This window comes from Myotis yumanensis, unplaced genomic scaffold (genome assembly GCF_028538775.1).
Source record: "Myotis yumanensis isolate MYYU_CA2020_CCGP unplaced genomic scaffold, mMyoYum1.0.hap1 SCAF_17, whole genome shotgun sequence".
Classification (NCBI taxonomy): Eukaryota; Metazoa; Chordata; class Mammalia; order Chiroptera; family Vespertilionidae; genus Myotis; species Myotis yumanensis.
The window spans coordinates 38,226,022-38,244,949 of record NW_027223768.1 but is presented as its reverse complement, the minus strand read 5'-3'; the positions used below and the strand labels follow the sequence as shown (position 1 = coordinate 38,244,949).

Below are 18,928 nucleotides of genomic sequence, written 5' to 3'. Positions count from 1 at the left end.
TATTTATCACCTTTGTGGGCATGAGGGCTTATTTCAAAGGGGATGAGGCGCAGGGTAAGAGTTAGTAGGAGGAGACAATAGCATACAGGAGAAACAGATCTTCAGGGTCTGGCCTGGTGCTTTACTACACCTCTCATTCTATCTTCACAACACATGGTAGGGTAGGTTATTTAATAACAAAATATTTTTATAACAATAGTGACCATTTATGAAGACTTACCATATGCTCACTTAAATTATCTCATTTAAGCCTCACAACCCTAGTAAGTTTAAAGATAAGAAAGCCAAGACTTGCCCTAACCGGTTTGGCTCAGTGGATAGAGCGTTGGCCTGCAGACTCAAGGGTCCCAGGTTCGATTCCGGTCAAGGGCATGTACCTTGGTTGTGGGCACATCCTCAGTGGGGGGTGTGCAGGAGGCAGCGGATTGATGTTTCTCTCCCATCGATGTTTCTAACTCTCTATCCCTCTCCCTTCCTCTCTGTAAAAAATCAATAAAATATATTTAAAAAAAAAAAAAAAAAAAGAAAGCCAAGACTTAGAGAAGTTAAATCTGTTCAAGGTCAAATGAGTTTTAAGTAGTAGAATTTAGATTTGAAGCCCAGTCTGTTTTCATTCTTCACTACTGTATCACACAGCCGATTGTTGTTCTCTGAGCCTTGGGGTAGCTATGACTTGCCCAAGGCCACTAGCTAATAAATGGCAGACCTGGGGCTTCAATCTAGGCCTATGTGCTTCCCTAACCCACACATTTTACACAGGTGGTTAAAGCACATCCGCAGGGGGAGAGGCACAGAAAACATTTCAAATACTTCGTATAAAATCTCACCTCAGGGGAACCAAGAATAACCTATATCCTAGAGAACTCAAAAAGAACGGAAGTCACTTGACACGAACTTTATTTGTTCTGGCCATCTGATATGCTGCCCACCACGCTGGAAAACAGAGACAATGCCCTCTGCAAACAGCTCGAGACATGCCAAAGTAAATACTGTGGGCCTCAAGGACAGCCCTGAAGGACAGGTTCTGTGGCTGCTAGTCAGATGCCTGATCTCAGCTCTCAATGGGTGCCGCACCCTGGAGACCAGTAACTGACTTTGCTATCCCAAGTCTTGATTACAAAGAAATATAAGTTACCCAGTTGTTGATGAGAATCAAATTCTCTTAACCGGCCATGACCAAAACATGGGACGGGGTGGGGTGGTCCAGAGATGGAAATGAACTTGAGAATTTCTAGTAAACATCAGGCAGGGGCTGGCACCGCGCTTCCACCAGAGGAGCCCCATAAAGTAGGAGCTGCCCCAGAAGCACGTTCCTAGGAGCTATTTGTGTTCAACAACCCCTGCTGAGCAAGGAAGGGCTTGCTCCTCAGACACCTCCTGCCACTCACTTTAGCTTCCTCCTCAATGCAAACCCCACTCATGCAGGCTCCATGGGGCTGCTGCTTCCCCAAGCTGGTAAGGTGGAAGGGTTTCCACCGTCAAGCGGCAATCCTTTCCCTTCTCTGCAGTTTATAGAGGGCTCAAAAGTTTGAGAAGCCCGAGGGAGGAGAAAATGCTGCCTGGGGTAGCCAGGCTACTCTGCTATTCCACCTCTAGCCACCAGGGGGCCCCTGGCTCCAGAGATTCGGGGACCTGGCCTTGCTCCCAGGGAATGGTGGGAGCTGGGAAACCCATGCCCAGCAGGCCCGGAGCGGCTCCTTTCCCCAGCACCTGAGGGCGGGCCAGTGCACCGCCAAGTCTCAGGTTTCAGGGGGATGGCAGTTGCCTGTCTAAAGGCTTCTCTGTTCCTTGGAATTGTACAGAATGTCTCTTGTGGCTTTTCCTCCTCCCTCTTTTTTCCTGTTGACTCTCCCCAGTTGGCTTTCTGAATCACCAGACTCCAGAGGAGAGCAGCAGATGTTGACTTTACTTCTTTCAAGCCAACGTCAGCTCCCTCCTGTGGAGCGGGGAGCCAGCAGGAAGATGAGAGGCAGGGGACGAGGAAGACAACCCTCACCCTTCCCAAACTATGAAGGAGGCCGTAGGGGAATCTGAAAGGAGGCAGGGACCTAGGCAGCAAATTCCCGGTTCCCGAGGCTGGAGAAAAGGCCCGTGTTGGCCGTGAACCGTGGTCATGAGGAGGGGAGCAGACAGAGGGAGTGCTCCTAGTCGGGGTGCCAGCCCTTCTTGTCTGAGGTAAGGCCTCATCTCCTGCCAGCAGCTTCCTCATGACTCCAAAGTCAAGTCAGGGTTCAGGCGAGGGGAGGCCGTCCAGGGGCTGATTCTCGTCCCCTCGGAGCCCCCAGCCTCCGTTCTTTGGCGCGTCTTTTGGAGAAGCTTCCAGGGAGGGCTTTCCAGGACTCTATTCTACATTCATTGCTCCTGTTTCTCTTCTCTTTTTTCTTCCTCGGGGATCTTCTTACGGGCAAAGAAGCCAAGCTGTACAGGAAGAGATAAGAGTTATTGTCAGATGGCCTGCCTGGGGACCTTGCCAACAACCCTCAGACTTATCTGAAGTCTTCACTTTGGTTCTGCTTCCAAATATGAGGTTCATATTTCTTTTATTTGGCTTAGTTGAATTCAACCAATATCTGTGGAGTTCAGGGAAGGAGGTTGGGCATGACACCCACCGCCTGCCCAGCACAAACCCGGTTTTCCCTGCTACAATCAAGGACCCCTCAAGGCGTGGGCACCAGGCCCATACTTCCACCCAAAGCCGCGCTTACCTTCCAAAGGCAGAAGACGAGGAAAGCCAGCAGCAGCAGCCCTCCCAGGACGCTGCCAATGAGGATCCACAGGGAGATGAGCACAGGGCGCGTCTGGATCACCTCCAGGAGGCTCTGTGTGGGGAGAGGCGTCTTTTACCTGCACCCTTTCACCCAGCTGGCCTCACCCCACATTCAAGCAAAGCCAGCCTCCAAATAGAAGACTAAAAGGAATGGAACGGAGGCAGGAAAGGAGGCAGTGGGACCCTAGCATCCTCACTTGTCACTTCTGACTCCTCCATTGCTGCCTGATGAAGACATTTCTGAAAAAAGCCCACACGTGTCCTTTCCCCACCCCCACCCTCATACAGGAGGCATCCAATCAATGTTTTCGCAGCTCTCACACGCGGCCTCCAGCCCACCTCACTCCAGCGGGAAGCTTCGGTCAGCTGGAGGACACTGCCCTCCTCAGCGCCCAGCTCGAAGGTGCTGACCACTGTCAGAGACTTGAATTTGGCCTGCGGAACAAGTAGATGGGAAGACATTTAAAGCGAGCCATCATCAGGGAGTGTGGCAATTGGAACTCCAACAACAAAGATGAGGCTCAAAGACACAACTCTCAGGACTCTGAAGACCAGAAGTAAAGGTTGGAGACCAATGGGGAAAGAGGAAAAGGGTTATAGAGGGAGAAATGAGAGAAATCTAAATTATGAAAGTTCTCTAAAGCTAGGGTCCTTCGTTATGCTGTCTGCTCTACCTGAAATGCATTCAACTTCCCTTTCTTTGGCTAAGCACTAACCCTCCTTTAGGTTGAAGTTTAGACATCATCTCCTCTGGGATTTCAGAAAGTATTTCCTTCTAAACCCAACCACCCCTGTTAAAGTTATAATATTCTGTTCACTTTTCTGTCTTTCACCACTGAATTATAAGATCCTTGAGGACAAGGGCTATGTCTTATTAATTATGTGTCCCTAACCCTGCCAGTGTGGCTAAGTTGGTTGAGCATTGTCCTGTGCACTGAAAGGTTGCTGGTTCAATTCCTGGTCAGGGCACATGTTGTTGTGGGTTCAATACTCAGTTGGGGTGCGTATGGGAGGCATCTGATCAATGTTTCTTTCTCTTTCTTTCTCACTCTTCCTCTCCCTCTCCCTCCACTCTCTCTAGAATCAATAAAAACATATTTTTTAAAAAAATCTTTAATTATGTGTTCCTAGTGTCTAGTACCTAGCACAGTGCCAAATACCTAGTGGTTTCATAATAAATCTTTGTTAAAAGAATGGCTGAATGCCCTGGCCAGGCAGCTTAGTTGGTTAGAGTGTCATCCAGCTATGCCAAGGTTGTAGGTTCAATCCCCAATCAGGGCACATACAGAATCAACCAATGAATGCATAAATAAGTGAAACAACAAACAGATGCTTCTCTCTCTCCCCCCTCTCTAAAATCAATTTAAAAAATTTAAAAAGAATAGATTAATGAATTAAAAAGAGGATACCAAAGCCCAGATGGTGTGGCTCAGTAGTTGAGCACTGACCCGTGTACCAAGAGGTCCCTGATCGGCTCCCAGTCAGGGCACATGACCCAGTTGTGGGCTCAGTCCTCAGTAGGGGGCATGCAGAAGACAGCTGATCAATGTTAATGTTTCTCACCAATGTTTCTCTCTCTCTCTCCCTCTCCCTCTTTCTCTAAAATCAATAAAATATTATTTTTAAAATAGAGGATACCAAAGAGAGATAAAGAGAGGACCAGACTTAGAGAGGAATAGTCTGTCAGAGTTAACTTCCCTTAAAACATGCCTGCATCCCAGGGATGTTGTGTTATTCAAAGTAGATGGTGTATGGGATGCACAGTAGAGAACCCTAGTGCTGAATAACTGTTACAATTAAGATGTCATTTCCCTGCTCAGGAATTCACACTGACTCCTAACTGCCAATCATATTAAGTTCCATTTTATCTCCCTAGCTTTAGAGAACTTTCATAATTTAGATTTCTCTCAACTGTATAATCTTACTTCTGACTACCCTACAATGCATATACTGCATATAAATCTACTATTTGTTCATTTATTTAACAGAAATGTATTAAGTTACTGCAATGATTTAAACATGGTGCTAAACATTTGGGATATTCTCAGTGTCTCCTAGTACAGGACCTTTTATATAGTAGGCACTTGATGGATTATTAATTGATTGAATTTTAGGTATCCTATCAATGTTGATTGATTATTAGTATAGTACTAAGGGATGATACATGGAGGATAATAACTAGCTTTTAATGAGTCCATCTCATTATTCTTTACAACAACCCCTTAAAGTAGGTGTTATCACCCCCACTTTAGAGATGAGAAGAAAGATGCTTAGAGAGATGAAATAACTTGCTAAACATCCAACAGCTAGTAAGAGGCAAAGTGGAACTTGAACATGGGTCTGTTTACTTCCAAAGCCTGTGCTCAAGTTCCAGATTGGAACAGAAGGGAAGAGTAATAGGAAATAAGAGGTTTACCCTCCGGAAGAATTCATTGTGAACCAGTCTCAGTAGTCCGACAGAGGCCTCAGTCCCCTTAGCGAGCCGCCCAAGGTGGCACCGCACGACCTGACACCGAGTGTTGCTCCCGTTCTATCACAAGAGAGAGACAGGTCAGGACCTGGTGGAAAGATCTCCCACTTCCCGCTCCAGGCTCTGCCCCCAACCAGAAGGCTCCAAGCTCCACAGCTCCCACCCTGGACACATTGCTCCATCCTTGATGCATACCAGCCTGCTGGTGTGCTGAAGCTCCTCTGGGTGCGCATGGGGCCCAGGGGGCTCAGTCAGGTTCTGCACTGCGCAGCTTGCCTGGAGAAAGATGGAACTTGAGGGACTCTCTTGACGGTGAGAGGCCCGCCACTGCATGCTGAGCAGCACCTACCCACACTCTATAGTGGGGGAATCCCTCTCTTTCTTCTCAAAGAAGCCACATCCGTAAAGGAAAGGTCCCCCCCGGGGAGGAGCCCTGAGGGCAGTGACCCAGCAGATAAGGAGTCACCTTGACTCACCAAGTCAAGGTGGAGGGCCCCACCTCCCCCAGCCCAGACTCACATTGTGAGTGATGACTTGAGACAGTGACAGGAAGTAGTTGCCCCCATGGGCCACGGCTGGAAGGAAAGCTGAGATGACGAGGCCGCTGACCACATAGCAGCCAAGGTTCTGAACCTGAGAGGAGAGTTGAAAACAGGAAGAGGCAGGAGATGAAGATCCTTCGTCATCCGCTCCTCTTTATCCTCAATCCCATTGACATCTAAGAGAGGCGTTTCCGTTTCCCCCCAAGACGTCTCCCTCCTCCCCTGCTCATTCCAAGGCCCGCCAGCTTCTCACCCGAAGAGTGGTCTTAAATTCAGGGCCAGGACCCACTGGGAGGGTCCCGTATGGATGAACCTCATAGCGGTGCATAGTGGACTCACTGCGTGGACACCAAGTCAGGAAGTACATGGCCATAGCCATGACACAGACACAGGCACATGGTCAATACATAGATGGAGTCAGGGAAGGCCGAGCCAGCACATGAATAAAGAGTTGGGGGTACATAGAGAAGATAGACATGAGACACGGCAGACTAACAATGTTTATGACCACATCCCATATCCCCCCACCCTCGCCCCAATCCCCAGGCCCAGCAAAGCTCATACCTAGGAAGAAAGTAAGATGCTTAAAAGAGAAGGTTTTGCATGAGTGGGATTGGGGGCAAAAAGATGGAGCAGCCCCAAGGGTTTGGGCTTTGGGGACACTGAAGCACATGAAGGGAGAGGTGGAAACATAGACTATGAGTCTGAGGTCAGAACGGGGAGGGGGTCCCAGAGGGGACCAAGCCATACCTAGAGAAGAGCAGGTGAGGCTCATACTGGATGTAGGCTGAGGTCTGGGCCGTGTTATCGTGAAGGGTCCCATTTCTCTCCAGGCTATTGCTGTAGGGCAAGGGGAGAGGCTGACATCCTGTCCCAGAGACCCTCTCAGGAGGAGAGGGGTCAAGGCTATGTATCCCCCTCCTCCAACACACACACCACCCCAGCCACCAAGACCCAGTAGGAGAGGGCTGGGGGGAGGTTCCCTTTCCTCTCACCTGGTGGCAGTCAGCCTCACAAGGACCTGGCTCAGGAGGGAGGAGCAGCTAAACTCAAACTCTAGCAGAAAGGTCACCTGGAGGCAGGAGACAGGGGTCATGGTAGATTCCTAGTCATGGGGCAAGTTCAGAGGAGCAGGAGCCCTGTGTGCCTCCTCCTCCAGCCCCAGGCCCCACCCAGTCCAGTCCCTGGTCTCTCAGAGCCCCTTTCTCATCCTGGGCCCCACTTACCTTGGCTCCAGTCTGAAAGACAGGATGTCCCACACTGCAGAGCCGGGCGTGAGGGGAAGGCGCGGCACACTCCACCTTCACCGACCTGTCCCTCTGAGAGCAGAGACACGGGGGTAGAGCAGAGCTGGGGCTGCAGCTGCTCTCCTGCCCGCAGCCCCTAAACACTGAGCCTTTCTCCAGAGCCCCTCGCAGCTGAGGACAATACCCACTCTGCTCCCTCCTTCTTCTCCGACTCCTCCCCAAGCCCCTCCCCCTCAGACACCTGAGGAGTGAAACTGGCCAGGTGGAGGTTTCTAGAGAAGCTGAGGCTCAGGCTGGTGTTGTAGGCATTCTCCTTCCTGTTCTCCAGGGTGGCTGTCACCAGCACTTTCCGCCGACCTTGAACCACGAACGGGTCCTTCCTAGGAGAGGTGCATAAGGGAGAACTCAGGAGTTGAAGGAATGCCAAAAGCCTCGCTTCTGTTTTGCTGGGCAAAGAACCACCTTCCGGTTCCCTTCTAGTCCCGTCCAGCCTGGCTCAGGTCACCCTGGCTTGGCCAGTTCCTGTTTATCCCACCTGGAGCCTCTGATGTCCATATTCGCCCGGAGCACCAGGTCTGTGACACATTCATTGTCTTGGCCACAGTCCTTTGAGAAGGGCACCTGGAGGAGAGAGGAGGGGCCAAGGGCTGAGAAGAAGGCAAGGAGAAAGGAATGGCATTGGGAGGAAGGTGAAGAGAGAAGAGCGGGTGCCCAGGTCAGATTCACTGTGATCTCATCTCCTCCCTCCCCCTCAGGCAGTGTTGGGGCCCAGGACAGGGCAGGGCAGGGCCTGGAACTGCTGACCAGCTTTCGTATAGAGGTGAGTGAGCCCTCGTCCAGCACAGGGCCTGGCTTTGTGGTGTTGTCCAAAGCAAAGGTCACAGTCAAGGCCACCGGCCGGAGGTAGTCTGATGTATCCTGAGGGAAACCAGAGGCAAGGTCATGGGGAGCCAGGGTTAGGGGACAAGCCAGGCCTGGGAATGTGGTCACTCCAGTGGTCATTTACTGAGCACTGTCTGTGTTAGGCACTGTCCGAAGGTTTTGGCAGTACTATCACATTTACTTCTTTCTTAAAAAAATATTTCCTCATTGATTTGAGAGACAGAGGAAGGGGGAGAGAGAGGAAAAACATCAATTTGTTGTTCCACTCATTCATGCATTCACTGGTTGATTCCTGTATGTGCCCTGACCGGGGAACAAACCCGCAACCTTGGCACATGGGACGATGCTCTAACCAACTGAGCGGCCTGGCCAGGGCCACATTGACTTCTTTAAAAAAAAAAAAAATTTCTTTATTGATTTCAGAGAAGAAGGGAGAAGGAGAGAGATAGAAACATCAATGATGAGAGAAAATCATGGATCGGCTGCCTCCTGCACGCCCCCCACTGTGGATTGGGCCTGCAACCCGGGCCTGTGCCCTTGGCCAGAATCGAACCCGGGACCCTTCAGTCTGCAGGCCGACACTCTATCCACTGAGCCAAACCGCCAGGGCCACATTGACTTCTACTACAACTCCTGTGATGCAGTTATTATTATCATCTCCCTGCCCCCATCTCCCCCCCCCCCCCCCCCAGCTTTGCAGGCATGGAAACCAGCTTTCCAGGTTGCACAGATGGTAAACAGCAGTTAGAATTGAAACCCAGATCAGCCCACTCCAAAGTCTGACTTTCTGAAATTCCTCCTCTGACCCGGCCCTCCCCTCACTCCCAGGCCCTGAGGCTAAGCAGCTCCTGCCCCTCCTCACCAGCACATGGAAGTGTAGCCGCTCACAGGTGACATTCCCCACAGTGAGCCGGAGCCGCCGAGGGGCCAGCCTCTGGCCAGCGCCGTCAAAAGCTGCCCGGGCTCCAGCTGTCCACTCGTCCAGTGATGCTGTGAACTGCAGGTCTGCATGGGGCAGGCAAGGGTGAGGGTCAGAGGGTCCGAGGCTGAGGTAGGCCCGGGGCGGAGAGGGGCCGGGTGCCCTGCAGTCACTCACAGAGCCGGCGATCCCAGCGGCCAGGCGTGCGGGAGGTCGCTCGGAAGCAGAGGAGCGCAGAGAGGCAGGCTGCCTCCTGGCCTCGCCGCGTGCAGTCTCTCTGAACCACACTGATGGCCGGCGGGGTCACAACCAGCGACGGGGCCAGGCGGACAATGGGCCGGGAGCTGGGCACAGGGTGGGAAAGAAATTCTAGTCGGAGGAAAGACCTTGAGAAAATCCACTCCCAGCGTTTGCCTCCTGAGGTCAAAGGAAAGAATGAGGGGCTAGGCGTGCAGGTCTCTCTCCTCTGAACCTTCTAACAGAAGTAAGATAATAGCTAACATTTAAAATATATATATATATATTAAAAATATATTTTTATTGATTTCAGAGAGGAAGGAAGAGGGAGAGAGAGATAGAAACATCAATGATGAGAGAGAATCATTGACCGGCTGCCACCTGCATGCCCCCCACTGGGGATCCAGCCCACAACTCGGGCATGTGCCCTGACCAGGAATCGAACTGCGACCTCCTGGTTCATAGATCGACACTCAACCACTGAGCGATGCTGGCCAGGTGAGAACAGCTAACATTTAAGAAGCACTTGCTATGTGCTAGGCCAGTGATTCTCAACCTTCTGGCCCTTTAAATACAGTTCCTCATGTTGTGACCCAACTATAAAATTATTTTCATTGCTACTTCATAACTGTAATGTTGCTGCTGTGATGAATCGTAATGTAAATATCTGATATGCAGGATGGTCTTAGGCGACCCCTGTGAAAGGGTCGTTCGACCGCCAAAGGGGTCGAAACCCACAGGTTGAGAACCGCTGTGCTAGGCACTGTGTTAAGATCTTTACATAATTACCTCATTTAATTCTCACAATAAGCCTATAAGTAGGATTGTTCCCATATTAAAAACTAGGAAATGGAGGCCCAGAGTCAGTTGACTAAGAAATCCAAATCTAAGCCTGTGACTCCAAATCCCTTGCTTTGAACAGCCATGCTGAGCCGTCCACTTTGCCTGAAACGGGACCACTCACCTGAGCAGGATGGCCGCCCCTTGGGCACCCACAGCCACATCCACCAGGTCATCTCCATCCAGATCTAACCGGCCATCTACACTTCGGCCAAAGTAGCTGAGGGCCTGTGGCATGGAGACAGCAGCGATCCGCTGCGGGAAGAGGGGGAGTTTGAGCAGGGACTCCCACACCTGGTTCCTATTTCTTTCATCAGAACAAGAGAAACTTGCCTGTGTTCAGGATTCCCTCGCATAGCAACCTGTATCCCCCTCCACCTCACCTTTTGTCCCTTATCCACGCTTTCACTTTCTGCTGTTAATATTTAATAAAAAAATGCCAGAAATAAATGATTCCTAAGTTTTAAACTGTGTGCCATTCTGAGTAGTGGGATAGACTCTTAAGCTGCCCCACTCTGTCCCGCAGGGGGTGTGAGTCATCCCTTTGTCCAGTGTAGCCGCACTCAGTATGCTACCCACCGCGTCACTTAGGAGCCGTCTTAGCTATCAGATCAACTTGAAGGACTCACACGGCTTTGTTCAAGTAACCCTTATTTTATTTAATAATGCCACATTCTTATGAGTTTTATTATAGCATACTGTTATAATTGTTCTCTTTCATTATTGTTGTTCATCTCTTACTGTGCGTAATTTATAAATTAAATGCTGTCATAGGTATGTATGTATAGAAAGAAGCCTATAACACAGTATATGCAAAATCTGGTACGATCTGCAGTTTCGGGCGTCCTCTGGAGGTCTTGGAGCATATCCCGGTGGGGGAGGGGGGCTAATGTACTAATAAAGCATTTGTTCAGTTTGGGTCCCAAGTCCAGGGGAGCACTGATCAGCAGAGACCACGTCCCCACTCCCCTTGCCCCCACATGCCCCTGCCTTCCTTGGGCGCTCCTGACCTGAGCAGGGCGGGGCCTGACTCCACTCCGAGTCCCATGATAGAGGTACAGCGCTCCACGGTGCCCATCCTCCAGCGGTGCCCCCACCGCCACGTCAGCAAAGCCGTCGTGGTTCAGGTCAGGAAGGGCAGCCATGGCAAAACCAAGCCGAGCATCCTGGGGGGGTTCCGGATGAAGTGTTCCCTGGAGTGTGAGCAAGGACTGCTGGTGGAGGTGAGGAGAAGAGAGGCGTCGATCTGATTGTCCCAACCTCTCAGCCAGCCCTCAAATACGTGTGCCTCCCCTTCTCCCTTCTTCCTGACCGGCGAGCAAGCCTCACCTGACCCACCAGATACACGTAAACACGTCCTGTCTCCTTGTTCTGGGGTCCCAGAAACATGGGGGCAGCCACGAGTAAGACATCAGTTGTTCCATCGCCATCTGTATCCAATGGGCAGAGCTCACTGCCAAAGTATGAGCCAATCTGGGGAGTGGGAGGGAGTGAGGGGAGTGGTGAACCCAGAGAAAAGGGAAGGCGATTCTGAACAAGTGGGAAGCACCCCCTCCGCCCCCACCTGCCGCTCTGGTCCTCACGGCCCTGACAGACTCCCTAGCAGAATTCAGCACCGACTTCTCAGGCCCCTCTCCAGCCCCTTCACTGTCTCCCTACAGGCTGATTCCCCTCGGATGCCCTACCTGCTCCCCCTGGAGGCTCTGGGCGACCCTCACAGCCCCATCTTTCTTAAGCTGGAAGGCGATGACCTTTCCTCGATGTCTAAACCGAGGAGCCCCCGAGAGGAAGAGGCGTTGTCCACCCCGCAAAAGCATGGAGGAAACAGAGTAACCTGGAAGTGGGCAAGGAGTGGGGGGCGGAAGGAAAAGACGGGGTCAGAATGGGAGGGATCCCTACAGGCCTAGGAGGGGTCTCAAGGGGAGTAGCAGGGGGTCCGTGAACAACTGTGTAAGTGAAGAGGGGGTGCTCACACCCCACACCGGGAAGCGCCCCCCACCTCCCAGGCCTCTGCAAACCCCTGCTACTCACCCAGGTAGGCCGCGTGGTTCTGCAATGCAGGGGGGAACTCATCTTCCAGGGCGGTCCGTGGGGGGAAAAGGTGGTGACCTTCTTCAAGCCATAATAACACGGAGCCCCCCCAGTCATAGGCCCCCACCATCCCAAAGAGAATCCCATCCTGTGGGCAGAACAGACAGGGTCACCGCAACGGCAGCAGGGAGCCAGAGCAAAGCTGCCTGGGAGTGAGGGGGTCACTGGGCAGAGGCCGGGGTCAGTGTGAAAGCCAGGAGCCGTCAGAATGGACACTGGTTAAAGGAGGAATATAGAAGAACCCTGGGGTTGAATGGTTCGAGTCAGAGGCTGGAAGGAGTCAGAGGTCGAGTGGGGTCATGCATGGAGGGGTCAGGCTGTCCAACCTTTAGCCGATGAGCAGAGAAACCAATCTGAGACATTTCCAGGCCAAAGGAGCTTTCGTTTTCTCCATGGGACCCTTGGGCATGAGACAATATTGAGGCACCTGTACTCCAGAACCCCCTTCCCCGCCCTCCATTTCTTCCAGGGGCATCCCTTACCCTCAAGGCCAAAAATCCGGTCTCCCAGTGCGTCCACAATGTCGGTCAGCGCAGCTTCATCCGTGACATTGAAAAAGAACCTCTCATCTGGGTCACTGGCGATAGCTCTGATTTCCCGCACGAAAGAGCTGGGGTCTCGCTGCCGCCGGAGGTAGTGGCCGAGGACCTGGGGTGAGAGCGCAGGGTGGGTCTGTTAACTGTGTGGATTGGGATATGGGAGCTGGTATGGAACACAGCCAACCAAAGTGAAGGGAGGGGAAGGTGGCTGGTGTCGGGGAAGTGGTTTCTCTCAAGTTCCCGGTCCTGATGTCACCGTCCCCACCCCACCCATCCTTCCAGGTCCTGAGCAGAGTCTCACGGCAATGCCATAGCGGGTCACTCGTCCTGCCTCACAGGCTTTCAGTGCTGCGGGAAGCTCCTCTCCGTCATGTGATTCTCCATCAGTGACAACCACCAGCAGCCTGGCAGCCTCCGGGCGGCCCCCGCGGGACTGACTGAATCCTTCTGTGCTGAGAAGAGAGAGAAAGGAGGTGTGATCAGGCGTACACACACACAGACACACACATACACACAGGCACACACACACAGAGACACACACATACACACAGGCACATACACAGAGACACACACATACACACAGGCACACACATACACACATACACATGCAAACACGCGCACATACACACATACTCACGCACATACACACACACACACACACACACACACACACACAACAGTATCACAGGTTCACTGAGGTCCGGCATCTTGCCTTTCAGACCATCTCCCCAACAGTGTCTAGCATGCAGACTGACACACAGTAAGAGCTCAAATGCTTGAATATCATAGAACATATAGATGAGCATATCATCAATGCAAATCAATATAAAATTCCTTTATTTAATTTTAAATTGATTTGAGAGAGGGAGAGGGAAAGAGAAAGATTTTTGCTGTTCTATGTACTTCTGCATATATTGGTTGGTTCTTGTATGTGCCCTGACCAGAACCCACAACCTTGGTGTATTGGGTTGATGCTCTAATCAACGGAGCTGCCCGGCCAGAGCAATAAGTATAAAATTCATTCATTCCTACATTAATTTAGCAAAGAGTGCATTTGGGAGGACACGTATTAAGGGAGTGTAGAATAAAGAAGAATGGTCAGGCCAGGCCAGTCTTCCCAGAATGAGTTTGAATCATGTTTGGAAAGTGAGCGAGGACATGAGTGATGGAGAACCTGAGGGTCAAGATCAAAGTGGGAATGGCAGGATGGAGAGAGAGAGTTCTGTCTGCAGAGATAAACACAGCAGAAACATGGAGCGATACAGACAGGTATTTTGTAGAAATGTGACGAGAGGGAGTGCACTGATGGTCAACTTAGTTTCCCCTCACCCACCATTAGTGTTCACATAAAGACAAACATGCAAGGCATCTTGGGATGTACACGCTGCACTCCACGCCTCCCCTAACCCGTCTAGGCCCTCCCCACTCTGCCTCCCCCACTCCCCGCCCCAGTGCCTCACCAGGCCACCATTATTGCTTGGGCAGTCTTTGTTTCTCGTCCCTCCCGCCGACTCAGGTTCCTTGCTGCTCTCACCACTTCTTCCTTGGTTCGGAAATCTCCCAGGGACCACTCGTGTACAGGGCTCTCACCATACTGTACCAGCCCCACCTGAGAATAAAGTGCACAGTCAAATGAATGTGTGCAGCCCAATGGTTGTGGCTCAGTGGTTGAGTGTCCACCTATGAATCAGGAGGTCATGGTTTGATTCCCGATCAGGGCCCTTGCCCGGGTTGTGGGCTCCTTCCCCAGTGGGGGGCTCCAACCATCAGTGACAAATATCTGTGCAGGAGACAGTCGATTAATGATTTTCTTTCATCATTGATGTTTCTATCTCTCTTTTCCTCTCCCTTCCTCTCTGAAATCAATAAAAAGTGTATTTTTTAAATGAAATGTTTGTATGAAAGTGAGGAGGGAGAAGAAAGTGTGTAAGGGAGGGAAGGTGAGCGCCTGGATACTCCTGAAGACACTATCTACATGTATATCCTCTCTCCCTGTCTCTCCCCTCCGAGCCCATCATAATTGGCCTCTCTTACCTGTATCTGCTCTGGGTCAATGAACAGTCTTCCCACCAGTCTTCGTAGGAAAGTCTGAACTTCAGACCAGGGGTAGATGCTGTTGGAGCCATCCAAGACGATGACAACATCCATGTATGTGGGGCAGCCTAGGAGGAGGAGTGTGGTGATAGAGAGCAGAGGGGTGCAGGATATTGGGCATGAGGGAACAAGGGAAGAGGTCACAGGAGGGCACATTCAATTTAAACATTTATTAGGCACTTCTGTCATGCAAGGAAGGTAGTATGGAGAACATCAATATATATATATAAACCCTAATATGCAAATAGACCGAATGGTAGAACAACCGAACAACCAGTTGCTATGACATGCACTGACCACCAGGGGGTGCATGTGGAACATAACATGGTGGGCGATGGCCGCAGCAGGATTGTGGAGCAGGTGAGTAGGGGTGTCAGACCAAGGCAGGGCACTGGTCGTTGTCATTGGGGCAAGCCTCTGGTAGTTACTGAAAATTCTTTGCTCCCGTGCGCCGTGGTTCCGCCCAATGCTCGCACCCGCTGCCAGTGCCCGGTGCTGGCCCCACTCGCACGCACCCATGGCCAGTGCCAGGCACCTGCCCTGATCACCCCTGAGGCTTCTCTACCTCCCCCTGCTCCTGAGGGGCGATCAGGGCAGTTGCCACTGCTCGCACCTGCTGACAGTACTGGCCCTGCTCACACCCGCTGCTGGCACAGGTCCCAATTGCTCCATGCTGTCATTAGGTGCGAGCAGGGCCAGTGCCATCAGTGCGTGGGCAAGCAGCGGTGGGAGCGGGGCTGCTGGCAGACAAGGGACCAGGGCCACAGTGGGAGGGGGCGGGTGGGGGCGTGGAGGATTGGCCGATACTTGCCCTGTGACCACGACAGCCTCACAGCCCACAGTTCCTTTCAAGGTGCACGAATTCATGCACTGGGCCCCTAGTATAAGCATATTACAATAATAATAATAATAATAATAATAATAATTGAATGCCAGGTAAAAACATAGCACTGATGGTGGGGAATCAAAGGAGGCAGTAACTGAGCCGATACTGAAGACTGAAGATGTTTGAGGAGAGGAGAATACAAGAAAAGGCATTTGGATTGAGAATTCTTTAAACAAAAGGAGATGGAGGTATAAAAATAGATGACATATTGGAGAATGGTGAGGTAAATGCTGTAGCCAAGGGCGTGGAGGGATACAGTGAGAGGTGAGTTTTTGAAGTTGTTTTGATCAGTTCATGGCGTCTTAGTGCCCTGGTAGAGTCTGAATTCTAACCTGTTAGGAAGCATGGCGCTTATGCACACACATTAGGTAGCAGTGAGGACAGCCAGGCAGGCCCATCAGACCCTGACACCCCATCCTTTTCCCACCCTGCACCCCGTGCTGAGGACTGAACCTCAGCCCTCCTTCTGGCTTACGCTGTGCAGTGGGTGCCAGGCTTCCCCGGGGCCGGAATGAAGCATCTACATGGGCACATATTCCAGAACTGAAGACAGAGGAACCGCAAGCACGAGACCAGAGAGGGGCACAGGCCTGGGGGTAGGTGGGAGACACAGTTACTCCCAGGTTGGGAGGCACCCGCAGAAACATGTGCCTAGGAGGAGGCACTGAGATTCCCCTCTACTTTCTAGGGTTTTTAACTCCTTGACCCTCTGCATAGACCAGCTTCCCTCACCATACTGCTCTTTCTCTGCTACAAACCCCCAGAGACCCAGCCACACCCTTTCCTTAGCTCACCATGAATCCCCCGTCACCATCTGTCTCCAGTAGAGACATCCCCAAGTGCATGTTCACAGCAGGACGAGATGAATTTCCCAGTGGGTAGTCACCTGGTGGGAGGGGGTAGAAGAGAATGAGATCATGAGGTCACAGATGGGGTGCTTGAGTTCAGGGTGATTTTGGGTTTGAGAAGAGATCAGGGTCAAGTCGGGGACAGGGAGCATGTGGGATATGGGGGTGAAGGTGAGGTATAAGGGGTCAAAGTTACTAGCGTATGAAGGTTAGGGGTTAGGAGTAGAAGAGTGAGGCATCTTACCCAAGTGGACCTTGGCACATGAGGCATTGTGGGATCTCCCTATGGGGCAGCGGTAAATGTCTCCCTTTCGGTCACCAGAAGGCCCATCCCAGGGGGCACCCACCAGCATCCTGGGGGAGGGCATGAATATAAGCACAGTGTGACCATGACCTTTGAGATAGGCCATACAAAAAAAAAAAAGTAAGAGAGATAGGCCAGAGGGTAAGTGCATGGGCTGGCAAATCTAGAGCCCACCCACTTCCCGATTCCTTTAGATTCCCATCTGCCTCAACCCCTTTACAGCTTCCTCCTCACCATCGCTGTCCACCCCCAACATGTTGTAAGACACTGTATCCAAATTCAGCCTCAGGTGGCCCTGGGAACAGACGTGGGTGATGCACATCCAGGTTGAAGGGGGAGCAGAGACCTGGGGGGCCGGGATCATAAGGTTAGGAGGCAGCAGGTAGAGAGGCTGTGAATGCCCAGAGAGAGGCTGTGAAGGACATGTTTTGCTATAAGTCTATTTCTCTGCTTATCTATAATAATAAAAGCATAATATGCTAATTAGACCAGACAACCTTCCGGATGAGGCCAGGTCTGCGAGGGAAGCCCGGGTCCCGGGTGCCAGAGGGAAGCCGGTGCCAGTAGCTGGGGGAAGGAAGGCCTACTCTTGCACGAATTTCGTGCATCAGGCCTCTAGTTACTCATAAGCTGCCTGGCCTCTGTCAATGTCATGGACTCAGAGCTCCAGGCAAGGATGATCTCCTTCCTGTATCTGTGTCCAGCTGTCTAACCCATGGCCCTCTGCCATGCTAGTGCACAGCTGTATTTCCATCCAACCCCTGAAATCTAATTTACAGACAAGCCTGGGTCAAGTTCCTCTTTTCCCCATCATTCCTCCTACACATCCTCCTCCCCAAGCGGAGGGTTAAAAGAGGGAGAGAGACTGTCTGTAGCCCCAGAACAACCATGCCTTTCAAACTCTCCCCCAAACCGGGACCATGGGGAGAACAGGAGACGAGGGAACACTGAATGTCTGGGTCTCTCCTCTCTCCCTCTTGACTCCCAGTGTCATTGTTACGCGCTCACTCTCTTTCTCCAACGTCTAGGGCTCTGGGTGATTCCAGCCCTGAAAACCTCAGTGGCAATTAACTGGGTGGGGCCCCTCGCCTGCCCACACACATGGTTTGCCATTCATCCTAGCAAGGGTCCCTTCGCCCTAAAGTTTCCCACAACCACCAGCTTCCTTTCTAAATGTACCCACCCTCCCCACTGCCCTCCGCATTTCTCCCTTAGCTGTCGACCCACTCTACAGACCCCCGCCCCCAATCAAGTTCTGGCTGATTCTTCCCTCCCATCCCTTTAAAATCAGAGCTGGTATTTTAGGAAACGAAGATTACAGGGCACTGGTGAGGAAACATTCCAGCTTCTGGTCTCTCCCATGGTTCTTTCCCTGTGTCTTGCTCCTTCCTTTCCAGCCACCCCCTCTTAGACCACCCACTCCCACCAATGGCGACAGCTCTGCCTCAAACCATGCTCATTTTCAAAAAGGTGGTTTGTATGTGAGCCTTTTCGCACCCAGGAAAATGCCAGGGCTGTATGACTAGGAACTGTAGCTCATTGGTTAGACAAACCCAGAGTTCTGACTACACGGTTAGTCAGCTATGCCTCCGGCTCCAGAGACCACCAAGGGTAGGGAGAGGAAGGGAGGGGGGAATAGGAATCAGAGTGGCCACGTGGAAGGTCACACACAGTTTCTTTGTGGTCCCCTAACTTCTCCAGAGCTGAGGACACAGGTTTTAGATAATTGCATCACAAACCTTACACAGGCTCTGACAATCTCAATACTAACTCAGTCATATGCTGTGGGCATAAGAATGCAAACGTGCAAACACACACACACGCGCCCACACACAGACATACAGACACACTAGCAATGGAGAATCAGTGTTAATCTTTCACCCTAGTTCCCAAATAATTTTAACCCTCAAGTCCCAATGCCAAACAATCCACTATCCTCTTTTCCCATCAGAAACCAAGAAGTTAACCTCCCTCACCTGTCAGGACCATCAGGGACAAGAACAGGTGAGGGATGAGAGGCAGCTCCATGCCTGGCTGTTCTGGCCGCGTGAGAAGTCCTCTGTGCCTCTGTCCCTCTCCTCTTCTGTTTTCGTTAGTTTCCCTCCCATCCTGCCCCCTCCCACTGCCAGCTAAAAATAAAGTTGGGAGGAATGGGAGGAGTGATGGTGGGGACCTGTGGGGAGCCCCAGACAGAGGACAGGACTGAGTGATCTTAGTCTAGTTCTCTGCCTTGGTGCTGCCCCCTGGAGGCGACATCTCAGG

The 18,928-nt window shown here is 51.6% G+C and overlaps 1 protein-coding gene and 1 long non-coding RNA gene across 2 annotated transcripts; one reads left to right on the top strand and one right to left on the bottom strand.

Annotated features, from left to right (window-relative positions):
* Positions 1-880: 880 nt before the first annotated feature.
* Positions 881-16,988, bottom strand: ITGA10 (integrin subunit alpha 10). The gene is made up of 26 exons (XM_070396402.1): positions 16,901-16,988; positions 14,569-14,696; positions 13,995-14,143; positions 12,836-12,986; positions 12,478-12,643; positions 12,322-12,395; positions 11,936-12,083; positions 11,590-11,738; positions 11,234-11,377; positions 10,915-11,118; positions 10,029-10,159; positions 9,005-9,171; positions 8,771-8,913; positions 7,831-7,944; positions 7,562-7,647; positions 7,268-7,406; positions 7,006-7,098; positions 6,775-6,851; positions 6,530-6,619; positions 6,033-6,117; positions 5,757-5,870; positions 5,433-5,513; positions 5,184-5,297; positions 3,107-3,202; positions 2,706-2,819; positions 881-2,418 (listed from the first exon to the last, which is right to left on the bottom strand). Exons 1-26 carry the CDS (start codon positions 16,986-16,988, stop codon positions 2,353-2,355), a joined length of 3,111 nt encoding a protein of 1,036 aa, XP_070252503.1. The 3' UTR covers positions 881-2,352.
* LOC138995741 (uncharacterized) lies at positions 7,284-10,339 on the top strand. Its single transcript, XR_011468665.1, has 4 exons — positions 7,284-7,599; positions 8,815-8,911; positions 9,378-9,562; positions 9,987-10,339. It is a non-coding gene; the product is annotated as an uncharacterized lncRNA (long non-coding RNA).
* Positions 16,989-18,928: the final 1,940 nt, after the last annotated feature.

What these genes read in the sequence shown, in the direction of transcription:
- ITGA10 (XM_070396402.1), bottom strand. Translation starts at nt 16,988, where the DNA reads ATGTGCATCACCCACGTCTGTTCCCAGGGCCACCTGAGGCTGAATTTG. An exon ending in TCTCTGCTCATCGGCTAAAG is followed by an intron (nt 12,084 to 12,321) that starts GTTGGACAGCCT and finishes TTCTGCCCACAG; the next exon opens with GATGGGATTCTCTTTGGGAT. An exon ending in CCGCTGGGATCGCCGGCTCT is followed by an intron (nt 8,914 to 9,004) that starts GTGAGTGACTGC and finishes TGCCCCATGCAG; the next exon opens with ACCTGCAGTTCACAGCATCA.